The sequence below is a fragment of the Catharus ustulatus genome, chromosome 1 (genome assembly GCF_009819885.2).
Source record: "Catharus ustulatus isolate bCatUst1 chromosome 1, bCatUst1.pri.v2, whole genome shotgun sequence".
Taxonomy (NCBI): Eukaryota; Metazoa; Chordata; class Aves; order Passeriformes; family Turdidae; genus Catharus; species Catharus ustulatus.
This window is the reverse complement of record NC_046221.1, coordinates 111,516,569-111,530,196: the sequence shown is the minus strand read 5'-3', so window position 1 is coordinate 111,530,196 and position 13,628 is coordinate 111,516,569. Positions and strand designations below refer to the sequence as shown.

Below are 13,628 nucleotides of genomic sequence, written 5' to 3'. Positions count from 1 at the left end.
TTACTGATTTCTGTAACTCTCTGGGGGAAAGAAATAAGATGGCTGTGATTACTCTTAGGGAAGCCAAATGGTAAGGACTAGCACTCCCTCTTGATGGAGTGTGGGGCACCAGCGAGCGCTCCCAGGAGCAGGAATTACATCTTCCCTTTGAATGCCACTGCTCTGCTTTGTAAAGAGCAGTGGAAGCAGAAGGGAAGGAGACACAAGTCGCAGTATATGCCACTCCCATCCTTGGTCCTTTGCATCCCGCCTCTCCCCAAAACCCCAAAGAATGGAGTGTGAGGCTTTCAGTGGTAACAGGCACAGGTTTGTTCTACCTGCTACCAGCCCCCCATGGTTTTGGTTTGTTCCTGCCCTTACAGCTGATGACAAAATTTTTGGCATTAGCAGCCTATAAATAAAGAATATTGTAAATACATTATTTTTAATATATTGCAGGGCCCTGGAGAGACACCATGCTACAGTGTCAGAAGTAACTTAAATTGTGTGTGTGTGTGGGCTTGCAAAATAAATGCCCCCCAAAAGTTTTTCCTCCCTTCAGGCAGCTACTCTGGCAAGTGAATAAATAATCACATCATTTGGTGTCCTAGACTCTGGAAACTCAGTGTAACTATCATGAGGTTTACTGGCCTCCTGGCATCTGGAATAAGACTCTGTCCAAGAACAGGCACAGTGGTGCCCAAAAGCAATTTTCATATATGTATGTCTTTTCCTTAAGCTTATTTTTGCCTCTGAAGAAAAACTGGATTCAACTCTCACAAAGTCCCAACTAACTTCTAAACTTTCCATAATGTCCTTTGATGTTTTCATTGCAAGTATTCCCCAGTGTGTAAAGCCTCTGCCTTTTGCTGTAAGACTGTCAATTTTCATAAACAGAAGGCTTTCTTGCAACCCCCCATACATCTTTACTAGGTTACAGTGTAGCAATTTGGCAATATGCTCCTTTATTTCAGTTTAAACTATGTGATACCTCTCAGTCACAGCTATGTAGGACAGGATCAAATGTTCCAACCATTTGAAAATAGAAGAGAAGGGAGAAAAAGAGAGAAAAAGAAAAAGACACAGAGTTTCAAGTTTGAACAGATGCAAAGGAAAGAGCAAAAATTTTCCAGTCGGTGGATGTAGAGGGTAAATACGCCAAATACATTTCACAAGCCAGTTAAGCTTCTACTGGCACCTAATCACTGCCAGATGTTTAGAAGCAACACCAAGAACATCGCAAAACGCTGGCAAAAAGTAAACAAATCAACCAGGGAGAAACCCAAGTCTTCTTCTGGTGGCATCGGCGAGGGGGAAGATAAAACTTGGGTGCCGAGGGAAACCGCGCTGGGGGTAGAGCACACATGCCGGGACACAGTCCCACACTCCCACAGGGACACAGTCCCGGACCGCACTGACGGACACCGGGGAGGCGGCGAGAGCCCCGCTCTGCCTCTCCCGGCACCGCCTGCCGTGCCCTGCCCGCACCTGCCCGCACCGTGTCCGCCAGCACCGCGTCCTGCCAGCACCCTGCTGCCTGTGGCTGGCGCCGGACACCCTCCCCGGAGCGCCCTGCCCGCAGTGTCCCCTGCTAAAGCCTGTGCCACTCCCGCCGTGCCCGCACGGTGCTGCCGATCGCGGGGTGCCCGGCGCACGTGTGCGGGCACGGCGGAGCGGGCATCCCGCTCCCGTCCCTACCTTTCATCTTGGCGCCGGGGCGGGTCGCATAGGACGGACGGGGCGCGGCGGGGCTGCCGCCGGGAGCGGCGGGCGGCGGAGCGCTCCTGCCTACTGCCGGGCCATGCTCCTGCTACTGCCGGGCCATGCTCCTGCTACTGCCGGGCCATGCCCCCGCCGCGGGCCCTGCTGCGCAGCCCCGGCCGCTGCCGCTCGCCCTCGCTCCTCGGCGGCACCCAGCCCTCGCCGCCAGCCCCGCGGAGCCCGGCCCGGCCCCGCCTCCCTCCCCCCGCCCCGGGGAAGGGGCCGCGGCCGGGGCCGGGCGGCGGGGGCGGGCTCGGGGTCCCGCCGGGGGATGGGGCTGGGGGTGTCACACCCCGTGAGTGTCACACCCCGTGGGTATCGCACCCCGTGGATGCCATACCCCGTGGGTGTCACACCTCGTCCTACGGGACCGTGGGCAGCAGGGGCTGTCCGTGGGGAGCAGCCCGGACCGGGAGTCACAGGGCACCCGTCAGTGACCGGGAGGGCTCAAGCGGGACGCGGTGCTCCCGGCTGGAGAACGGACTCTGCACTCAGGATGCCCGTGCGGGGACTTCGTGGGTGCGAGCTCTCCAGGCTCCCCGCAGCAGCGTGCCTCACACGCCACACGGATCCTGCAGCGGGGTGCATGGCTGGCTGCTGGGAAGCGGCTGCAGGATGTGCGGAATTCACCCTGGTGCTGAACGAAGCGCCACGAGAAGTCCCGTTGGATTCAATGGGCCGCTACAGGCACTGGGGAGTGTGTGTAAATATTTGTGGGATTAGGGCTATACAGGCCAGTCATCTTTTATTTTTCTAGTTCTGGATGTTGCCAGGAATAAGGGATCGTTTCCAGGCTCCTGTTTTCATGAATGGCATGGTTTGTTTTTCTGCAAAGCTACCAATTTTTCGGCAATTGAAGAGGGTGATAAATGTTTATGAGCCAGCTTTGAGTGTTAACATCGTACTGATGAGGCAGGGCAGGTGCAATGTGCACCACTTCGTTCTGGGCATGAACGAAGTAGGGGTGGCATCAGAGTCCCTCCTGATGCAGTGAGAAGATGCACACGATTTTGCCTTTGCAGTTAGGGGTATCACAGCCTGTTGAGTGTAGGGATGCCCAAAGAAATGATTATACTACATGGTCTTTTCAGAGGGTCTATAGCTCCATTAAGGACCACAGTGTCCACCAGAAAGGTTCATGGCTCAGGGTCACAGTACTAATTTAACACCAGGTCAAAAAGAATTGGAAACCTATCAAGTATGATCTCATATCAGCAAGGAATGGAGGATTAAATCCAGTGAAAGTAGTCATTCTAGAGCAAAAATGAAAGAAGAAATTCAGAAATCTGAATTCCTTCAGTTGGTCTGATTACTTGAGTTGACATCAACTTGAGCATGTTTCACTGATTTGGAGGCAGTACCTTTAGTTTGGGACTGATGAAAATATTGGAATACCAGCTGCAGTAGCCATTTGCTGCTTTAAAACAGGGGTCAGATATCAAAGAGACTTGACTCAGCTTTTAGTTTACACTCTAGCAGTTAACTGGAATATCATGAGTAAAACACTTAAATCTGAATACAGTCATGAGGTAATTGAGGGGTTCCTGTAGTGCAGTGTTGGATTAGGACCACAGTGTTTATGAGACACACTCATGCTCACTTGGTGTTGTGAGGCTCCTAAGTTAATTTACAATTTTTATTTTAAAGAATCAATAAAATTCTGTTTTCAAAACTGAATGTCATTGAAATTCTGGTCCAAAACCCATGAGTATGTTTCCAAAAAAAAACCTTTCCATCACTTTGCATTGACTGGATGAAAGCAATAATGAAGCCCATTTCTCCATAGGAGGGTACTTTTATTTGAAAACACAATGCAGAAGGAATGCTTAAAAAAAATGAGGAAAAAAGAACATCACCTTAAACCTGTGTCATCAGGTGATGTAGAAGGAGCAGGACTGTGCAGGAATTCAGAAAATTCCTCAAAAGCAGTAAATGACAACACTTTTCTGACTTTTTATACAGTAACCTTAATGAACTGAAGGGTAGTAACCAAAATTGCAGAGCCTGTTGAGTGAATTGCTGCATCTGAGGAAAATATGTTCCTTATTAATTGAAATAAAAATTACTAGTATTTTGAATTCATATAGAGCTTATGATTGATTCTGTAGGCTTGGGATCTACCTTCATTCTTGTGACTTGAAAATATTTATTAATATGTGAACACAGTGGGACACTTTTTCCAGAGTAAGCTTCTATATTGGCTTTTAATCAGGTAAATTGTATTCCACACCGGATTTCTTATACGTATGTTAGGAATGTGTAAGAAAGTATATGTAAAAATACCTTAATTTAAATGGCTGATGAGCTTCTGCTAATACTGCTATAAAAATCTGGTGTTAGTAAAGAAATGCAGTAAACTCATGAACTGTTTCATATGTCAAATCTTTCCTTTAAACCCAAGTATTTTATCTTTTAGTTTCTGAAGTGAGCATTCTTCTTTCCTTCCCACCAATCCATGTCTGTCCACCAGAGGAAGGTATAGGTGTTAGACACCATCACCACCCTTGGCAAGCCTGGGATTAACGAAGGGGAAGACAGATTGTTGGTGGATCATGGAGATGGAGTAATTGATCAAGCACACTTAATGAATATCAGTGGATAATTGCTATTATGGAGCATATACATTATTGTATATGTTCAGCTGAATACATACATATTTGGGGGGCACTACACTACATAATACAGGTTTGTATTGTGCTAGGAAACATAATACTGTGTTGCCCACTCAGAGGCCTTCACAAACTTTAGCTTTTTATACACTCTTTCATATTTTTCAAATTTCGTTTAAATCTATGATGAAATTTGCCAAACACAGTTACTTTGCCTCTCTGCAGAAAACCACTCATCTTCTCAGAAAAAGTTTCAAGCATGTTTTCATATTCTTTTATTTTTAGGAAACTTTAGACCACGTTCTAGGGAAACTAATTTCACAGAAATGTTTCATTCTAGGGGTTTCTTTGTTACCCTAGCTCAGGACATAAATTATGAGGCCTGTTTTTTCATCCAACAATAATAATGTAACAGCAGCTTACTACCACAACGGGCTGCCTGTCACAAAGCGATCCCATGTTGCAGCCAGATCCAGACTCAGAGAAGGACTAAAGGATCTAAACAAATCATTCTTCTTTAGAAATGTTTACATATTGCCTTAATATGGCTTGTTTATATGGAACTATTACAATTTATTCATCAAATGCTGAAAAAAGGTGCCCAAGTAAGTGCTTCGCAGTTGCTATGGCATGGTGTGACTTTAAGCACTTCCCAACCATATGTGCATTGTTTATTTTTTTTCTTGCTACAGTCTCCTCTTGAGTATCAAGGAAGTTTGTTTATAATGGGTCTCACTGACTTTTACTCTGCAAAACATGTTCAAATTCAGCAGTAATCCAAAAGAGAAAGATGTCAGTGTTTAATCTCCCTGTATGCACTTTAGAATAAATTGTGTAGGGTGTGTGTGCTAAAGTGATTTAAACCCAAGGTAATGTGCTCAGTTCTTGCTCACTTTGATTCCACTTCATAACGGACCATTACCCTCACCTGGCTCATTCCTTGAGCCTAACCTACAAAACTTGTGCTATTTGGCAAGTCTTGGAGATACTGGAAACCTTGGTCCTTGCACACAGAGGCACGTGTGGCACTCTCTTTTGATCAGCACCTTTCTCATAGCCTGAACAAAACAAGGGCAATATGAAGGGCAGAAAAATTAAATTTAAAAATGTCTGAAAAAAATAAAAGCATGCATGTCCGTCATTGAAGAGAACTGCATGTGACACGGGAACCATATGTGGAAGATCATTTGTCTGAAGTAAGTACCATTTGGGTTACATACAAAAAGTGCATTTGAAAAGTAAGAGTTGAGTATTATAACATATTTTAATGATAAATCTTTTTTTGCACAGCAATTTCATATTGTTGTTAATGACCATTTTGGAGCTGTGCCCAGAGTGAAGACATTATCCTTGGATCTGGGTAATGAGTTTGTAAATGATCCTGAACAAATGGTGAAGTTATTTGCTAATAATTTTGTTAAATCTGCAGATGAGCCTTTTCTTAATCTGGGTAATTAGCATCATAATTTGAAAGTATTTAGTTATCTAGACTTGTCCCTGGCAAGCAAGGTTGGTTTTGTTTTTCCTTTCCTATTTTTTGATTAACTGTGAGACTGAGGGGGATTCTGAAAGCAACAAAACACCTGGTTGTCTTTTCAGTATGCCAGAATTACTCAGAGATACAGACTTGTTCTAGCCATGGTTTGGATGTTGATCATGCAAAGGCTCATGTGCCAGTTCTCTTGTCTTTCAATTGCTGTGACCTTTTTATCTTGGAAGGAAAAAAGGAAGACAACTCTAGAATAGGCTGGACAGTCACATTGCACTAAATTTAAATAAAAGCAAAATGCTGGGATACAAGTAAAAGTGAGGCTATTACAGTCATCTGCGGATGAGATTGAGAGATCACTGTTTCATATTTTTGATATTTGCTAAAACACATCATTGTGGTGTTTGTTCATATTTTGAATGAAGATAGATTGTTTGCAGTTCAGAAAGTTTGTGAAATTTTATTCTGGCAATTTACAGACCAATTTTCTTGCACAGTTTTTTGTAAAACAATTGTAGCTGCTGTATCTGCTTAATATCCAGACCAATGAAATATTTGACATTTGCACTCCAAAATTTCCATAATGAAAAGTAATTCCATTACTGCTAGAGTGCTTAAATGCTGAAGACAGTAAAACCAAGACCAAATAATTAGTGCCAATTTTATTAGGATCCTTGCAGAAGCAGATTTTTATATATTACTTATGACATTTTGTTTGCTCATAGTATGTGCTTCTTTCAACACACAGAAAAATAATTCTGATTACCTCAGGAATAGATTCTTATTGCCTGGGGTCTAACCAGGTCAGCTCTTCAACTGGGGTATATCAAAATGATACTGCCCAGAGTTTGATTTATGTTGATAGAAAGCAGCAAAAATCTCTCCATGTTTTGAGAGATGTCCAAATGCCAATGACATTCAGGTTACAGCTACCTTTAGTGGGAGCAAGCCAGCAGGAACCCAGAATTGAGGTGTGCCAGCCCAGGGAAACATCAGTCTGCTGGCATTACCTGCCACACACCTGGGGCTCAGCTGGGTGTGCTCGGCATGCTCCAGTCTGGCTGTGCTACCTCTTCCACAGTAAAGTGGTGCACAGAGCTGTCTCCCTAAGGGCACCTGGCACTAGAGGGAGTGGAAGTCGATGTAAACTTCTTACAGACACCAAAACAGTGTGGTTCAGCTGTGGCCACTCCCTGAATTTGCTGGTTATGTCAATAGAGGCTCACATGGTAAGTCCAAATGCCTGATACAATCATCCAACCATAGAATGGCTTGGGTTGGAAGGAACTTCCAAGATCATCTGGGATGATCCCCCCTGGCGTGGACAAGGACATCTTCCACTGGACCAGGTTGCTCAGAGCTCTATCCAACATGGCATTAAACACTCCCAGCGATGGTACATCCACAATTTCTCTGGGAAATCTGTTGCAGTGCCTCACCACCCTCACAGTAAAGAATTATTTCCTAATATCTAATCTAAACCTATTGTCTCTCAGTTTGAACTCATTCCTCCTTGTCCTGTCACTGTGTGCTCCTGTAAAATGTCCCTCTCCATCTTTCTCACAGGGTCTCCTCAGACGCTGGAATACCATATGTGGTCTTCCTGACCACTTGCCTGGCAGTGCAGACCTCAGAGTCAAACAGGGACTGAGTGTGGCTTGTATATTGCTTGGTCACAGGAGAGCATCATAGCAAGAAAAGCAAATAAAAGTACAGTGAATCCTCCCTATACTAAGTTAACATTATTGCAATGTATTTTGGCTCCTCAGCCCGTGAGTTCCACCCATTAGGACTCCCTGACGCTTCAACAAGTGGGTGTAAGTAGGTCCAGGGGAATATTAAATTACAACTCTTCAGCTCTGACTTTGGCCCAAAAAGGACAGAAAAAACCCTTTGAAAATCAGGGAACATCATGACTGCAATTGCAAAATATTTTGCACTCTATGTTGAACACATCTGTAAATTATGTAAATTAATATTTATAGAGAATGTTGAACCCTTGAAGTTTTGCTTTTTGGGATATACTGAAAAAAAAGATGGCCAGTCTGATTAGTATTTTTAGTAGCATTTACAAGGTTTACATTGTGGTTTTTTGTTGGTTTTTTTGTTTTGTTTTGGTTTGGTTTTTTACAGCAAATGGACTTCAAAAGGAACAAATGTACCAAAAGATAGTGATAAATAGTTCCTCATACATTGCTTCTGAGACCATATAATCAACAGTTGCTTCTGATGCAACTGATGTTCTGCTTCTGTCTTCTTTCAGATAGATTATAGAGCATGAGATATTCACTGGAAATATTAATGAAGGCTGTGAAGAGATACTATGGCTTTTTCATCTTGTCAGGCATGCACAAATAGTTGTGGTCAAAAAACATTACTGAGGTGGTGAAATCCAGCACTCACAAGACAGGAAATTCCAGGAGAAAGATTTCCCATGGGACTTCAGTATACCAACCTATGTTTGAATTATTAACAAGACATATATTCCCACTGACAAGAGGTATCCATATGGATACTAGTTTATAATGGGGACTGAACTAATTTAGGGAGCACCCATTCAATATTTTATCTTTTCTTCACTCATAGGTCCCATCCACTGCAACATTCACACTCTTCTCTGAAGATAAAATTATTGGTTTCCTCTATGTCTGTCGTCAGGGTAGCATTTCACAAATCTTAATTAAGCTTTACAAGCAATAAGGCGCATCAATACCTCCATTTTATAGGACTGAGCCACAATAAGATTAAAGCTATTCTCTCCCAAGAAGTGAATCACTTCAAGTGCAATGGTTTGTCAAGGTACCCAGTGTTGTTGTCGATGTTCACACTGTATACCTGAGGGCACTTTCCATTTTCCAAACCTGGCTAAAGGTCCTAGTGACAACCCCACAAGGCTCAGCTACACTCAGTGCTGCCTCTGACCTTTCTCTCCCATCTTTCCATGCAAGTGAAACGTGCAAAGAGCAACCCTGGAAGGCTCTGAGTGAAAGCCCATGAGTGGATGACTGGGACATGAGGACATGAGGGGAGCTGCTGGTTGCAGAAGAGCAGCAATCCAGCTCCAGTCATGCACAGTGTTTACAAGCTTGAGGCTACATCCCACTGACTTCCATGTCAGGGGACAGTGCTCAGCCCTTCTGCAAATGAAGCCATGGGGTTCCTGTCAGGATGGCTGAGAAAAACATGGATAGTGACAGACCAGGATGAGCTGGATGTTGGTGAGTTGCTGGGGTGGGTTGAGGCCAGCTGGTGGCAGCTCAGCCCCCACCCAGTTGCTCACTCACTTTCCCCCAGAGAGACGGGGGAGAGAGTTGGAAAGCCAAAAGTGAGAAAAACTCATGGGTCAAGATGAAGGCAATTTAATAAGTGAATGGGGAAAAAAAGATCCCAACTGATGCAAAGGCAATCACTCATCACCTCCCACCAGCAGTCCTGTGCCCAGTCAGCCTTCAAGCAGCAGCTAAGCACAAAAAGTCCTTGTTTTATTGATGAGCATGATGTATATGGTGTGAAATATCCCTGGGCAGTTTGGGTCAGCAGTCCCCTCCCAGCCTCTTGCCTACTCCTTGCCTACTCCCAGCCTACTCATGGGGCAGCAGGGCTAGAAACAGAGAAGGCCTTGGTGCTGTGAAAGCACTGCTCAGCAACAGCAAAAACATGGGTGTGTTACCTGCACTGTTTTGGTCACAAATCTAAATCACAGCACTGTGCAGCCTACAAGAAAACTACCTCCACTTCAACCAGTGTAGTTGCTCCTATCACATGGGCACTGCCTGTCAGAGCCAGACTCTTGCTCTCTAGCTTCAGCTTTGAAAATCAGAAATTTCTTTTTCCCTGTCTTTTCTCTGACCTTTACATAAGTGAGGTAGAACTCTTAAAAGACTTAAAGTTTTCTTCACTGTACAAATCTGGGGTTGACATCTTGCTTCTATGCTGTGCAGACTCCCACTAAGAAAAAGAAAATGTTATTCCAGACACAAAGATCACCTACCCACCAGATTTCAGGATTGTGATGCAAAGCCTGGGAAATGAGAGTTTTTAAAGGAAAACATCTACAGGCTTTTGACATAGACAACAATATATACATTTTCCCCCTAGGTTCTTTCTTGGAAATGACTGAAAATTTTCCAAAAAAATTATCAAAAGAAGTCCAAACAAAATCAGCCAGAGGCATCCAGCCAGCAGGAGAAATTACAGCTAGAATGACTGAATTCTGGCAAGGCTATAAGGTCCTTATAATGGAAAGTATTGGGTAACTTTAAGGAAAGGCCAAAACTGGTTCAGGAATGCAGAAAGAATGACCATGGTGGCCAGTGATTCTAATCTTTCATCTATCATGCAACCTCTTAAAGGGAAGACATAACACAAAATGTGTTTGGAGATATCTGTGGAGAGGACACAGGGGAACAAGCTGATTTTGATCTTTCTTCTGTCACTCCAGGCTGTCAGGTCTTTTGAAATCTTTACAAGACTTCTCCCACAATAGAAAAGTAATTTTCTCTACTTGAGATATTTGTGAGGAATGAAACACATGCGTCCATACCTCTCTCAGATCCACATAAAACTACCTACAAGCCCAGCTGAGCAATGAGTTACAGCGTTTAGCTTCCAGGCTCAGCATCAGCCACCCTGACATCCCCAGGCAGAGAACAGACCTCTTTTCTCAGCTTTAAAGATGACTGCTCAGCATGCAGCTGGCTTCCAGAGTCTTGTGTAAAGGGTATTCCAAACATTTCAGTTTAAAGTTCGGCAAATAAGTGCTGTTATTAGCCTGTTTCAGTGCAGGTGCTACAGCAGAGTATTGAGATTGAAAAAAAACTCCCTCCTGCTCTAGCAGAAGCACATCTGCTGTGGCTGACAGAGCTCAGTGAGGTCTCCAGCTCTGCCACCCAGAAAGGGAACAGCACAGAGATCAGGAGCAAAGCTCCGCATTATTCACCAGCTTTCTTGTTCCTGCAGGGATGCTTGGGATGGAAAGAATTCTGTCATACATTTATAAAATAACCCTTTGAAGTGCGGAGTTTTCATGCTGTGATTTGTAATGATGTTTTCTTCATGGAAAGAAACCAGGCATGCCTGTTGACAGAATAATTTTTGATCAAAATCTGTCAAAATCAGCATGAACTGCAGAACAAGTATATACATACACCTGTTTGTTCAAACTTTTCCCTTGTGAGTTGGAGATCTCTGGGGTTTCTTGGACAATGGATAAGTGCAAGGGCAGGGAGAAATGTGAAGTACGGAGCAGCACTGTGTTCAGCCCATGTGCCACAGGCACCACAAGCGAAAAACATTTTCATGAGGAAGGAAAATGAAACAAGGCACCAGAGGCACCACCTGACCATTGTTCCTGGGGGATGTTTATAAGTTTAAGTATGGAAGAGTTTGCTTCTTCTGTTACCATGTATTTTTCTGAATTTTGGAGTGTTACTGGTTTTTGCTTTGTATTAGATTTCAGAAAATATACTTCAAAATTGGTAACAGGCAGCTGGTCTGGTTATAACATTCCCTTTTTTCCCCCTTGAGATACTTGCTAAGTTCCATTTTTAAATTTATTAAATGAACATAGTCAAGGTACTTTTGAAGAAATGAATATCCAAATATATGCAAAAGTATCAGGGAACAAAACCCACTAGGACAGCAAAACTATATCACAGAGTCATTTATGTTGGAGGGAGCCATGAGGATGTCTCTGGTCCAGCCTCCTGTTCCAAGTGGGGTCAGCTGTGGGACCAGACCAGGTTGCTTAGTGCTTTTCCCATTTGGATTTTGAAAGCTCCAAGGCAGAGACTGCACAGCCTCTCTGGGTAACCTGCACTCCTGCTTGGGTGTGACTCACGCTGATCACTCAGGCCAGAAAAGCTTCTTCTTATGTCTTGTCTTAACCTCCCTTGTTTCAGCTCATGCTTGTTGTCTCTCATCCTCCCAGGGTGGAATGTTGTATAGAGCCCAGCTCCATCTTCTCCCCAGACTCCCAGCAGGAAGCTGCTGGCACCTGCTGGGGTGCACCTCTGGTTCATGTTCAGCTTGCTGTCCTCCACAGCCCCTCCTGTGGAGCTGCTCCCCATGCTCACAGTCCCAGCCTGTCCCATTCCAGTAAGTTGGTCCATCCCAGGAGCAGAAAACTGTACTTGCTCTTCAGTTTCAAAATATTTCTGTTGTCCCAGTCCTCCAGCCTGCCTAGATCCAGGACTGCTTCCAAGCCTAGTGAAAGCATTCCCCAGTTCTGTTTCATCTGCAGGTTTAATTAAAGTGCCTCCTTCAGATCAGGAATAAAGGTATAAGATAGGACAGATCTTGCTTGTAACTAGTCACCAGACAAGGTGGCAGGAATCATTAATCACTATCCTTTGAACCTTTTGGAGCTCTTGGACAATCCCTGTCTAGTTCCATCAACATAGATCAAAGTATCAAAGTTTCCCAAGGAACCCCTGACTCAGTTCTTTCTTCTTTCTCCTTTTTTTTTTTTCAAAGTTTCTCTCTCCCTGACCATCACTTCTAGGCATAAAGGTCTGAGACACCTTGTTGTTGAAGACAAAGGCAAAGCAGCCATTGCTCAGCCTCGCAGCTGCTGGCACTGCTGCTCTGCTGCTACATTCAGCAGTGAGTACAACTTGGAGAGTACAAGCTGCTCCTGGCTGTGATTTCTCTCCCCTGACTTTTCCAGACAAGTCCCAAGAAGAACCTACTGGAGATATGGCCAAGTTAATGTGCATTTGGAGTGGGGTATTTGTGGCAAACAAGGATGCTTTGAGGCAGTTTGCCTTGGCTCAGCTCATAGGAGCAGTAGTGTATGTTGTGCCAAAGACAGGACATTTGTCATGGAGCCACTTTCTGTCCACCTCTGCAAGCCTCCATTGATCCAGCCAAGCAGCCTAACTTTATGTTATCTTTTATTTTACACATTGATAACATTTGTGTTTACAACTAAAGAAAGCTGGAACCAAACTTATAACAAATTTTCCTGTTCTGTTGGCCCTGCTACTTCTTTCACAGAACTAAAATGCAGAGTACAAAATTTTGCTGGTAGTTGATGTGGCCCCTCAGTCTCACAGGAAAAGGGAGGGAAAAGTTTTTGAGTCATTCAGCAACCACAGGGAAATATAGTCCCATCCACATTCATTTCCAGAGAGGAATTTGAGGTTTGGATGACACAGAGGAGGAATTACTGTGGGGAAAGGACTTCCCAGGCTTTGCTGGTAGAAGGACCTTCCAAAGTGCAGAGGATTTTTATAGTCTCTGTAATTCTTCTAACTCTGTGTTTCTCATTTTATGAGTGTGAGCTGTCTCCATTTCCCTGCCCTTTCCCGTTGGGCTCGTTGGTCTTTGTGTAGCCCTGATTCAGCAGCAGCTCGGTGCCTCGTGGGATGAGGGTGAGAACTGGCTGTGTTTGCTGGCCACAGGAACAAGCATTACCTTTCCTGAGAGGGACTGCTGAGCTGCTGCCAGCAAACAGGCTCAGCTAGCAGAGCCTTGGCCGTAGCTGTAGCCACCTCTCACTTCCCCCTCCTACAGGGAATGAGCTCCTTGTGACTAAGAGTGTTTTCTGGTAACTCTTCATGACCTTTTTGCAACCTTGGGGTGAAGAAAAGGGACGTGAAAGTGCAGCCTCCAATTCAGTAAAAGTGTTCAACATAAAGTCATAGAATCACAGAATGGTCTGGGTTGGAAGGGACATTAAATATCATCCAGTTCCAACCCCCTGCCACTGGCAGGGACACCTTCCACTACACCAGGCTGCTCAAAGCCTCATCCAACCTGGCCTTGAACACTTCCAGGGATGGGACATG

The 13,628-nt window shown here is 44.4% G+C and overlaps 1 protein-coding gene across 1 annotated transcript in view; it reads right to left on the bottom strand.

The window, feature by feature from the left end:
- COLEC12 (collectin subfamily member 12) overlaps positions 1-1,802 on the bottom strand; it is a 94,844-nt gene extending 93,042 nt beyond the window's left edge. Inside the window, exon 1 of the mRNA XM_033077738.2 lies at positions 1,678-1,802. Within this exon, the coding sequence (XP_032933629.1) occupies positions 1,678-1,684 (7 nt within the window). The 5' untranslated portion in view covers positions 1,685-1,802. The remainder of the gene's footprint in view (positions 1-1,677) is intronic.
- Positions 1,803-13,628: the final 11,826 nt, after the last annotated feature.